The sequence below is a fragment of the Chamaea fasciata genome, unplaced genomic scaffold, assembly GCF_029207755.1.
Source record: "Chamaea fasciata isolate MVZ Bird 193981 ecotype frontalis unplaced genomic scaffold, bChaFas1.0.hap1 SCAF_7, whole genome shotgun sequence".
Taxonomy (NCBI): Eukaryota; Metazoa; Chordata; class Aves; order Passeriformes; family Sylviidae; genus Chamaea; species Chamaea fasciata.
In genome coordinates, this window is record NW_027094092.1 from 11395072 (window position 1) to 11408009 (window position 12938).

At 39.6% G+C, this 12938-nt stretch overlaps 1 protein-coding gene across 6 annotated transcripts in view; it reads left to right on the plus strand.

Annotated features, from left to right (window-relative positions):
* The window catches only part of DENND2B (DENN domain containing 2B), a 152970-nt gene that overhangs the window by 65210 nt on the left and 74822 nt on the right, over positions 1 to 12938 (plus strand). For all 6 annotated transcript variants that reach the window (XR_010721849.1, XM_066187560.1, XM_066187558.1 and 3 more), the window contains one exon: positions 2157 to 2261. Coding sequence is in view for 5 of the 6 variants with exons in the window: in XM_066187560.1 (XP_066043657.1) it covers positions 2182 to 2261 (80 nt within the window). In the remaining variant the exon portion in view is untranslated. The remainder of the gene's footprint in view (positions 1 to 2156; positions 2262 to 12938) is intronic.

Consider the following 12938-nt stretch of genomic DNA (forward strand, 5'->3'; position numbering starts at 1 on the left):
TTTAAACGTTGACAACGATTTTTATCAAGCTTTGGCATACTTTTCTTCCCTTCCCCCATCCCTCAATCTGATTTTGGATATGGGAAAAGTGGACTCTCAAAAACATCAGCATAAAAGCACACTATATTTCTTTAATGTGTCGGATCAATATCCCATCTTTTTGAGGGTCTCTTCAGCTTATTTTTGTCTTGAACAGAAAAGCAAATCTTGGAAAATTAATGTTACACATGCATGCTAGCAGTTACTGTTCTCCTTATGCCATGTTTATCTCTCTTACTTTTTTCACATTAAGTGTTAATAAGTGATTTAGATTTAACACAGTAAAAGTATTAAACTGGTGAGTGGAAAACATTAAAAAAAACCTGCTTACTCCCTGTGGAATGTACAGTCCTAGAAAGCTTGGCCAGCATTAGCAGGCTTCCTTTTTTGTCCTGAGCAATCCCTTTTCCAGTCGGAACAGGCAGTTCTGTAACAGTCCTGTAATCTTGATAATGTAACACTAGCAATAACAATGAGACACTGGAGGAATTTAGGGAGCTTCAGTGCAGAAAAAATGTTACCAACCAGGGGAAAAAAAAAATCTCTTCTTAATCTGGAAAAATTGATACAAGACAGCGGAGAAGGACTAGTAGACCTGGAGTCTGTGGTCAGCATGATTGACTCTGTCTCTGGAGCTGCAATCAGCAGATTTTCTGTCTGTGTTTGTGGCAGAACTGCTTGGAGCAAAGTGGTTTAGAGCATGTCCTTTGACTGTGATAGGTCTGTTAGCACAGGGATTTTTGTGTTGTCAGTCCCCAGCTTGCTTTGCAGCATCGCATTACCGTGGCTTCTCAAGCAGTCTGGACTTCCTGTGGGTTTGAGTAAACAAGAAGTTTCGTAACACTCCTTATTTTTGCATTAGCTGTGCTGTTATTGGTCTTCAAAATTGGTAGTTCTGGTCAGACCCTGGGTGGCACTGCTGTAAACTATGGTAGATATTTTAGTTTACAAACTAAGCAGCATCTCAGAAACCGCCCAGACCGGTGCCAGCAGAGCCACAGAATCTTTCATAAATGACTCCTGTAGCATCAGGTGGAGTAAATACTGTTCATTTTCTTTCTCAAGGGACTCTGCTGGCATTTTAGGAATCTTGTCATGACATGAACATATGTTCCTCCCTCATTTGGCAAAATATTTCTCAGGGGATTACAATGACAGAAGAAATGGCCATTAAGAGCTGTGCTTTACACTGGAGAAACATGGGATATAGTCAGTGGAGGGGCATGATATTAGGGATTCCTGCTTTTGCACCCCTTGGATGACATCCTGGCCTTTACCATATAATCATGTTCTCCCTTCAGTCATAGCATGACAGTGCTATTAAGACAGCAGAATGAAGGCAAAATAAATCATGGGCTGTTTCTTTGCCAGTGTGTAGCAGTGTCACAGAAGTGAGAGCCATCTTTTGGCCATCTAACTTTACACACAGGGCAAAAATTAGGTTCACTGCTTTTGGGATTGCCAAATTGCTAAAAACCAGCTAGGAATTGATAAAGATTCTTTATATTACCTGAGGTTTTAGGTGTGTCCTAAGACGGCTTTACTTAAAGAATCCTGAGGCCAATAGAGAAAACCACTTGTGGTATTTTCATATCACAAGCAGATTTGAAAATTGTACTCAGAAATTCATCATTGAATAAATTTCACTATTAGAAAATATTTCCATAATAGAGCTGCACTTTAAAGGTGAGAAAGCTTTCTTTATTCCTTGGGATAGCTGTGGTGTGGTCAAGCTGTGTTGCAGACACAGCTACAGTGTTGCAAATATCACACAGTGCTGTTGCTGGGATTTCCACATACTCTGATGGATGGAAGAACCACACCAAACTTGTGATATTTTGTCAAAGTGGTATCCAGCTCATCAGACAGGCCAGCACCTGAAGCACACACCTACTTCCCATAAGTTATTTCCATTTATAGTACTGGGCTCTGATAAACTTGGCTGTGGATGTGCAATAGCAGCAGTAGAGAGGTAGGGTTTCGTTTTCAAGGATCATAACTACACTGATTGCATTTTATAGAATGAAAAACGACCTGTGCCTTTACACAGCATAGTAGTTCAAGGAGTTAATTGTCATTTGGGCTTGTTGAAGCTTAATTGACTTTTCTTCTCACAGATATCCACATTTCTAGAAAGCAGAAATGACCATGACTGCCAACAAGAACAGCAGTGTCAACAGCAGAGCTGGAGGGAGTAAAGTGCCTCAGGACACTCTGGATAGGTAAGTGGAGAACTGCAGGATTTGTAGATTTTGAGTAAAGTTTGTCTGTGCTTGGAACAAGATGTCTGTTCAAGGGTAAGCAACCTCTATTCTTTGTGTCCATTCTGACACAAAGAGAGCTTTGCTGGGCTGGGAGAAATTTTTTGTAGGGAGAGGAGGAGCTAGGATATGAGGAAAGGTTGTTTCTTGTTGAACAATTTCTGCTCATGGGCTGGTTATGATGGAAGCGGTTGCAAGGAAGGACCTGTGTGGAAGGTGCTGTATAAAGTTCAGAAATTTTGGGCCAAATTCCTCAGCCATGTGATTGTATGTCAGCTTTCCTGCACTGCCAATCTCCAGTTTGTGTTTTGTGTTGGTTTGTGTCACATTTCCTCTGCTGTATCTGCCTTCACAGACCATTGTCAGACCATCTCCTGTTGCAGGTCAGGCAGCAGGTGGGAAAGGGCTGAATGTAAAGTATAGGGCTCATCTCTGTTGCTTTGCTTATTTGTCCTTTCTGTAGCATTAAAATAATTTGCAAAGTAGATCACCTTTGTCATTCACAGTTAGGGAAAAAACTATAAACTTTTAAAAATACACAGTCAAAGAAAGATGCAGACAACCAGCATCCATTCTGGTGTTTTTTATTAGGCATATTATGTTGTGGTAGAGCTCAGCAGAGGTGGACTCAACAACCCTGTACACTTCCCAGTTTGTGTGTTTGCCATCTCCTAGTACAAAATAGAAAAAAAGATAAAATAATGAGGGGCCAGGGTGACTGAAGGAATTTCTAGAGAGGTATTCATATGCAGATATTAAAAACAGTTCCCTAATGATCTCTGGAATTCTCAAGTTGTTTATTGTCCTTCCACCAGTGCAGACAAATTTGTGCTTGGAAACTTGAGTCTAGGCTTTACCAAACTTTGGACAAGTCTTTTGTTTCGAAACCATTTCCATTCAGAATAGCTTAGAAAGTACTGTGGGATACTAAGTTTCTGGATAGTAACTGTCAAATAAACTGTGTTTCCTTATCTTCATTATTAGTTTCGATTAGAATTTGTCAAGAAAAGATTTTGTAAGTACAAAGAGCAGCCTGAAGATAATTTCAGGAAAATCTTTAAGTTGCACTTGCACAACAAGTGAGGAGATGAATAGGTGGTCATGCACCATTTCTCCATCCATTATTTTCCCTGATGTAATCTTCACCTGTTTCTGAGAAACCCTGCAGGAGGATGTTATTTGAGTCAACCATGAGCTTTCTTCGTTTGAGTCAGACTGTAAATCAGTGTTGTAAATGCTGGCATCATGAAAGTTTAAAGCTTGCAAAATTCATTGTAATCATGTTCAAAGATTGACTTAAACTGAACAGTCACTGTCTCTGTTTAGTGTGGGATTTAACTGGGCATTTGGAAACCTGCAGATGGCCTTTGTAATTTGTGGTAGTGGAGTTTCAGTTAGTGCTGTTACTGGCATAACACAGGTGTAGCAGTCTCCTAGTTGCTAAGATACATTTCTAAAGAGTTATTTTCTTGTCAATCTTAGTTTTGGTAGGGTTTATTGTTTCAAGATTATGAATTGTTTCAATTATTATTGTTTCAAGTTGATGATCCTAAATGTTTTTTCCAACCTCAATGATTCTGTGATTCTAAGACGCAAGGTGTGATTCAGGGATATGGTGACATCAGCTGGCTCAAGGTAGTGTGATTCATTATAGGCCAGAAGCAAAGGTCAGTAAAGTCTCTAGAAGTCTTTCTAATTACTTTGGCTGTGATTCAGATCTGTGTAGATAATGAGTTTAAATTTTAATAATAAAAATCCTCAGTGGAAAGGAGGTGCCTCCATGTAAACATCCATGAAGCTGCATGCTTTGCAGGCATTAAGATTCTTGCAGTAACTAAAATTCCCTTGGTCCTCACCAGAGTGGGAATTAATTAACTAATTAATTAATTAACTCCTCACCAGAGTCATGGATCACCAGACCCATTTTTCCACCCAAGTTGTTTGAATGGCACTTCAGGAAACGAGGGAAAGACAGAGAGCAGAGTGAGGGCACTATTTGGGAGGATAACTGTGAATTTCACCTGAGAATCTGGTTGTGGGATTCATGGGTTTCTGCTGTGAGCACAGGAGGGGAAAAAAACCTCTTGGATCTGAAGAAAGTGAAGTGTTTCAAATAAAACCACACTAATGCATTTTTTTAAAGTTACCTGAAGTTCATTTACCACTTATTAAAAACTGAGATTTTTGTGTATTTTGGGAGAGAAAACTTGACTGTGCTCTGAATGAGAAAATTGTAGAATGATGACAAGGGTGGTTGAGAGTAGGAAACATTTTCACTACAAGACAAGGGTAGATTGATTGTGACTCTTTATCCTCGGAAGTAAAGGACTGAAGAGTAAGAGGAGTATCTGAAATGGTATATGGAACAAAGATGATTAATAGGGAAAAAATACTCTTTCCATTTAAGGACTAATTCAAATCCAATGAAACCAGAAGACAACAGGTTGAGAATCAGTTGAAAAGAAGACACTTTTCAGCAGAATGTTTTTAAACCATGAAACTTACTGTAAAGCAATGCTGCAATCAGACAAATCCACGGAAGAAAAATCTTCCAAAGCCTTTTAGTCACAGAAATAAAATCTGTGAATCAACAAACCGTTAAGCTGGTTAAGTTGCATTGCATGTTCTTATTCTCTTCTCCAGGCACCTGCTAACTCTCATGGTCAGTGACTGAACCTTGGACCAGGAATGCTATTTTGGTCCAAGCCAGTGGGAACATTCTGATGTTGTTTGGAACAAGAGTCAGTTACAGGAAGCAAATTAGAGAAATTGCAGAAGGGTTGTTATGCTTACAAAAGGAGACTCTGACTTTCAGTGAACTTCCAGGGTACAACTTTAATCCTTCCTTGTGAGTCACTGAGGTGAATGGCAAGGAATGGAAAGATAGGAAAGCACCTTGTGTGTAGCTGGAAGTGACTTCTTAGTAAGTCTGGCAGGAAGCAGCTCAGTGAAATCTTCTTAATCCTTCAGCAGGGGACAAAGGAGCCCACAGCATGATTACAGCTAGTGAAGAACCATGACCTTTTTGCATCAAATGAATTTCATTGCGCCATAGCTATGAGGATCAGTGTAATTCTGAGGAAACCTTAAGAGAATAGAAGTCACAGAAAGGTGTGACTTTGTGTGACAAGGCGCACTTGTGTTTTCTCAAATGGAAACATAGGTAAATGTAGAAATGGCACTCCTATCTTTGACTTAAAAATCACCTCTACACTGTACTGTATTAAAACAAGCCAATAGTTATGTCTGTGAAGTCATGCTCTAGTTAGCAAAACACAGCTTTCAAACTTGTAGGCTGTGTAGTATAACAGATACCAGGAGTAAAAAAAATCCTGAACAAAATATAGTAAATATAGTAATGCATCATTTATAGTATATATATAGTTATATATACTACAGTATATATAACTATATAGTAATATATAATTTATATATAGTAATATATAATTTTACAGTAATATATCATATTATGATATATTATACAGTAATATATAATTTTATCTTAAAATTGCAGCTCAGTTTGAGATGCAACAAGGCCCAGTCTAGAGCTGAAAAATATTTAGAGTTTGTGGCTACATAATTTCTGTAAATAATTCTTAATGTCTTTGCCTAGGGCTAATATGCTATCTCTTAACTCTGCATCTCAAGGCATTTTATACACTTGAGCCTTCTCACCTGCTGCAGTAACTGTAGTACAGGAAGTACAGTTTGTTTTTAGAGGATCCCATTGATTAAGTTTTTTATCTGAATTTATTGCCTGAGGCATAAATAACGTCAGATTTTGGAGCTACAGGCTTCTTCCAGTGTATTTATAAGTGGCAGAATTTCTCTTTGCCTGTAAAATTTTCTGTGCTGCAAGGTGTGCCTTATGTATGGGTCCCACCTTGGAGAATAGGAGAGAGCTTTTGAAAGCTCAAAAACATTTTACAAAAACAATTAGAGTCTGCAAAAATTAAATTTGCTGCAAGTAAATGTTTCACTAGCATGGTGACTTTGGTAGAATATATAGAGGGACTGCCGTGATGAGCAAGAACAAACATCTTTCACATCTAGTCTCTGAGTGTGATTTGGGAAGATAGCCAAAGCAGAAAGCAACCCTGATTCCAGTTGTGGAAAAGGACTATGTTTCAGGAAAACTGTTCCCACAGGCTATGTGTCCGAGGAAAACCATGCCACTGGAATCACAGGAGTTTTGTCACAGACTGGATTTTGTGATGTGGATTGTTGTCTTTCCACCCAATCTCCACAGGAAAGGTGGTGTCCCCACCAGAGGATGTTGGTGGAGGATGTTCTCCAGCTGAGCAATCATGATTTATTGGCACAATAAACTCGGGGTGCTGATGTCAGGGGGTGCTATAGCAAGACACCAGAGATTTGTGCAAACAAAGGATTTCATCTGCAAATTGCCACGAGCACCAAGCTGCCAAGTGTCTATTCAAATAACGCTCATAGAACTTCTCCCTTCTAAATACTTTTAGTTGAATCTTTGAACCAAATATACTCTTACTTAGTTAAAACTGAAATCTGATATCATGAGTTGGATCTTTCCTCTTGGGAAGGACTAAGCTGAGTACCCACAAACCTCTAAATATGGGCTTTGGCTTTTATCTCCCAGCAGTGTGTGAGGACATTCCTGCTGTCACTGGCAGTTTGTCACCCCCATTAGCCTAATGTGCTGAGATATGTTTGCACTGGCTTTGTGGCTCAGAACTTTTTCCTTCTTCAGAATTTAGGTTAATAGGACAGAATTTTAATTGGTGGAGCTATCTTACCTCCAGAGAAGGCAATAGAGATACACCACAGAGTCTGGACTAACATAACTAGAGACCTCAGGAGCATTTCAGATGGATTGTTTATAATTCTTTAGGTATCAAATGAAATAATGACTTATATTTCTTAACAAAATAAGCCCATGGATTGGTTACTAGGAATATTGTTTTGGGTTGGTTTCCTCTGTCCATCATGTACGCAGGTCCATGCTCAGCTCTTTCACGTGCATGTCCAGGTCTTGTGTTTCCTTACTGCATTTCTCTCAAGGCAGAAACAATCTTAGAAAGGTCTTAGAAGCTAAGAAAACTTGTAGAAAAATCTTAGTTGAAGGAAGACTTTGTGCTTGTGCTTCAGCCTTAAAAACCTGAGATGTATGATCACTTCCAAAATCAGTGATACTCAAGCCAAGCTCATTCATTTTTACATCAAATGTATTTATTTATTTTAAAGTGAAATTAATTCTTGGTCCACAGTACTAAATCCAACTGAAATACTTTGTTTCCTTTGAAAGGATTATGTGGTTATGGGCTGGGGAGAACTCTAGAAATATTTTGCCTTAGGAATTGACACCTCCAGAATTCTTAAATAAAAGAATGTGTAGATATATCCATTGCTGGAATTAAGCAGTGCTCTGCTGTCAGAGCTGGAGTAGGGCTGGCGTTTTTTATTCTGCTGGATTGTCCTTAGAGTGCTTAATTCTCTTCCCTTTCCAAAGTAAATTTTTCATTTCAAATATAATCTCATGTCTTGAGGAAAACTCATCTGTTTAGGGAGATGGGCCATCTTCAGAGAGGCAATGTCTGTGCAGGACTTGTCTCTCATTTAGAGACATCCCTTCATGGATGCAAATGTAGGACCTTTTGTTTGTGTTATCAGATATGCAACAATATGACTTTAATTCTTATTCATTCAATCCTTCTGCTACTCCTAATACAACAACAACAAAAGCAAATTACCAGTGCTCCTCAGCTCTGTTTTGAACTGTAGGCACTGCCCAAATTTATTATCAGGTCAGTCATCCAGATGTGATCCAGTCTGCCTGCACTGGCAGTGAATTTTCTTGTGACTAATGTGGAAGAGCTGTGCTCACATCCAGGGTGGATGACTCCAGGGGCAGACAGGGCAGGACAACACTGAACAACTCCCTCACTATTAGTTACAGAGCCTTGGAAGGGAGATAAATCTGCTTCCACCACAGTGCAGCCCTGGTCCAACTGTAAAAATATTATTACCAGTAAGATAAACAAAATGTAATTAATTGCATTTATATGTTTCACATTAATATAAATTTAAAGACTACTAGATTTATTACATACCCTGAGTTTTCTGACTGGAGAGCATTGTGAAGAATGCAATAACTTGCAAATCAAAAGTTGCATCTTCAGCTCCCTATGTTGCTCTAAAGCAGTGAGGTTTAGATCTTATTTGAAATTCTAACACATGCAGTTTTCCCACTAATTTTTGTGTGATTGCCATTGTCATAGCACATTAATGATAAAGTATTTTCTCATCTCTTACTCTTTCCTTGCTTAGTATGTGGACAGTATTGCTGTGAGTGATAGAAAAGCTGCTTGCTTCCCTTGTGGATCGCTGCATTTCAATTACAGGTGAAAGGTGCTCCCTGCCTGGGCTTACACTTAGTTCACAGGAACAGGGAAGGCAGCAAGTCTAGAAGTGGTTTCTAGTTATTCATCACTTTTGAGATTTGAGCATGGTTTGGAAGGTTAGTGGATGCTATTTTGTGCATTTCTGGGCATGCAAGTTTTATTTGAGGGCTCTGAGGAGGAAGGAGTGAGACCAGCTGGAAAAGGAGAGTCAGTTATGTATGCCTAAAGCAAGAAGCCAAGGGTTTTTTTAATTTTTATTTTAAAATAAAAAATTCTGTTGCCCCATCTATTGTGGGGTGGCCTGGGCTAAAACATCTCCCAGTTTTCCCAGCCAGAGGAGCCATCAGGGACTTAGTTAGAGCAGCAAGAGGCCAGTGGTGTGAGTTAAACTCACATGGTCTCAGCATGTCCCAGCCTCTCACCACTGCCTGGGCTGGGACCTCTTCCCTCTGCTGCAGGAGATCTCCTGGCAGCTGAGCAGGGCTCAAGGCAATGGGGCTCTCCACACTGAGCTGCTGAGATGCATTTTCCTGCCAAAAGTATTTGCCTACTGCTCAGAAGTACTAGTGAGAACATTTATGAGCTCTTTATGAATTTGTGAGAAAGAAAAACAACAAGCCCCCTGTAGAAAATGTTTGTTAGTTTGGAAGAGAACCGAGTTTTAATATTTTGACAGTGAGCTTGAGAACAGGAAGAATAGTGATTTAATAAAATTCTAAGACTTAGGCAATATGCTCAGTTATTGGCGCTGTGATGAAACACAGCTTTTTTATTTTGTTTAAACCACTGAGATTTAGAAAACCATACAAATAAACTTCAGCCAAATAACAATGAAAACTGAATAACTGATATGAAATTTATTAGCAAATATTGTACCCTTTCCTTTACAAGCAGAAACAGCCTGACAAATTTTCAGCAGCTCAGTTCCCAGAAGTGCAGAGTTTCATTTGGTTCAGAAGGGAATAGGAGCTGTTCTTTACCCTGTAAGACTGGAGGTGCATTTGGGACATGAAGCTCTGGCAGCTCAGCTCTGAACTGGGCCATGGGAGGTGGGAGGGCACATACTGCCTTCGGGAACAGAAACATTTGCAGTGGGAACGAGTCAAAGTGCTGGTTCAGATGACCCTGAAGCTGGGAAGGGTTTGAATACAGGCTTTGACTGTGCTGCTGCCCTTTATCTGGGCGAGTGGCAGCGGTGCCCTGCTGATCTCCGATGGTCCGAGGCACAGTGTTCCCCTCCCTCGCACTGCTCAGCACCGACCCCAGCCTGGAAGGGCTGAGGCCATGCTGGAACCTCGGCAAGTCATTTTAGCAGGGCTGCAGAAACATTCTGATGAGCACAGTGGTCTACAGACATGAGAGGGAAGGTTTGCGAGACGAGGTGACAGCTTCTAGTTAGATCAAGAGATAGAATTGGAGAAGCGGACCTACTACTTCTGGATATGTCCTTTGGGCTTCCTCCAACAGTTGATAGTGGGGATGGATTTCATTAATTTCTATTCCATTTCTGTTGCTGGCTGGTTGGTTTCATTTTACTTTTAAAAATCCATTGAGAAAGAATATATTTGTCAGTCAAAAAATCACTTTTTCTTAGCTGGCAATGTTATCAGTATCTCCCTCCCATTTGCATAGGTTCCGAAGAAAACACCCCAACAAACCCTAAAATTTTGATTGAATTTTGCTTCATAAAGCTTCAGATCAAGTTGACTTTATTATTACTTAGAGGCTACAGGAAAGTAGCGAATTCCTTCCAAATGTGATTTAATTCTCATGACACTTTGAATGCTTTATACTTTTATGTGTAGCAAATAATACCTTATCATTAAAATTACCTTTTCTCTTTGATTAAGGTTTATGTTTGCCAAAATCATTGGAAACTAAAAAATTAAGAAGAGAAACTAACAAGTCTTTAAAAAAAAATAGAGTTCTAGATGAGAAGTTACACTAAAGAGGCGTTTTTAATGCAACTGTTGCAGTATGAAGACTACTTAGACTAACACTGCAATCTTTATTTATTTAATCACTATATTTACAATAATATACTAAGATCTGAACTTAGATATTTCTACAGAAAATTATTACAAGAGCTTGATCTTGGAAATATTTCTGATGTCTTTCTAGTGCTTTTACTGCACTGAACTGTAGTGAATAGAAGCAATGAGCAAGACACACTCACAGGAGAACCCTCACAGGAGTCCCCACCAGTGCAGTATCAGAGAATCAGGGTACAAGTTTTATGTGAATTTGTTTTTTGGGGTGGTGATAAGAAGTGAGACTGAAGTCCTCAGGGAGTAGAGTGTAGTAGTCATGTGCGTAATATTTTTACATCATAATGCCAATATTTCAGTTTTTCTGGAAGGAAACTCTATTGCTTTTTGGACCAGGGAGATGCTAACAATATCACTGAAAAGATCATCAAAGATGCAAGTGATGAGCATGGTAAATGATAATATGTGTTCTGTGAATGTCTGTCCATTTAGGAGCTGTCTAAGACACTCATCTCTTTACACTTGAACTCTTGGAAAGCCACCAGTGTGGGAGAACAATTTCCATTCTGTGCCCTAATCAGTCTGGATTTGAATCAGTGTCTTAGAAATGAAAGGGTCTGTGTTGTCTTATCAGTTTCCTGCACTGTTTGGTTATCCTAAAATGATATTTTCCGCTTGGGCAGAACAGAACATTAAAAGAAGAGACAGCAGAATTTTTTAAGATTTAATTTGAAAGGAAGATCTGAACAGATTTAGATAGATAATATATGTTTCTCCCCTAACTGGAAAAAAACCCCACCATTTGCCTGGGAAAATAAAGCAAGAAGTGCATAGACATAGTATCCTCACAGGCTTCATCCTCTAAATAACATAGCCACTATTCACCAGGCAATATTGTGTGATGAAACTGAGAATTAGCTCAGTGCTTGATTCAGTCTCCACATGGAGCATCACCTTCAGTCTTCACACTTGAGGAATGAACATTGACAGCGAATGGCCTTTAAAGCAAAATAAACTGTAAGAATTTTTCTTCAAGCAGGAAAATAGGGGCTAATGGAATACACAGGTAGCATCCATATTATTACCATATATACTTGCAAAAATGCCCTTAGTTCCTGGGAGACTTTTTCAAGACTTTTGTCACAATTCTCGTCATGCATTCTGAGGTTATTTCCCTTCTGGCCAGGTCCTGTGTATAGAATTGGCAGTGTGCCACAGGGGAATGTGTCACATTCCCTTGGCACCAGGGAACTCTGAAGCTGTTGAGCAACAGGCAGCAACGTGCAGGCATCTGGTAGGATGGGCTTCAGTGCTGAAAGCACAACTAAATATAACAATTGTAACAGATATGACGTTCCTAATAACTAAATAGCACTTAAAAAGTTGATTTATTGAGTCAATCCATAAAACTCTATCGTAGTCAACGGGAATGTCAGTTCTTGTAACAGCCTGACTGCTTTTATTGAGAGCCTAAATATCCTGTTTGTTATTAACCAGATATGGAAATTTTGCCCAGAGTGTCTATATCTTGCTCCTGAAGCTCTTTGTTAAAGCACTATTTTTATAAAGCAAATATTTTATGATTATCATATTAATGATGAACTTTAATGCCAATATGCATTAGTATTTATTGTCAGGGAGTTGTAGGAAAATGCTGAAGTAAATGAGAAGTATTAGTTTGTTTTCTTCTCTCCTTGGCTATAGAAAGAAAATGTTAGGTCTGTAAAGCAGGGTCACTTCAACATAGGTGATCCACAATACTGTGGCCGTGCAGCAAGTGCTTTTTTGACAAACAATTAACAGCAGCTAATAGATGGAAATGATATTTTTCAGTTTGGATTCCTAGGATAAGCCCATCATGCATCACAATTTCCTCAAAGTAAGCTTTTTCCAGGTAACAACGTAACATTCGAGCTGTAAAAGCAGAATTCATTGCAGCGGCAGTAACACAGAAAGGTTTTGTGATTCAAATTCTGCTCGAGAAAAGCCCAGAAGGTCCATTTAACAGCTAATGCTGGCAGGCAGGTGGGCTGCTGGTCCAGGGGTCTTCTGTGCCCGGGATGGGGCTGTGTTGGTGACACTCAGGTGTGGGTAGTGTTGTGACAGCGTCGATATCTCCAGCTGACTCACCTTTTTTATTGTGCGGCAGGACACTCACCCCGGGAGGCAGCTGGGGCCAAAAGAGGAGCTGTCAGTCCAGACAAATGAACAAATGCCCAGTAATGAGACTGCTCTCACATGAGACCTCTGCCCCTCGATTTGCCGCCGGGTTG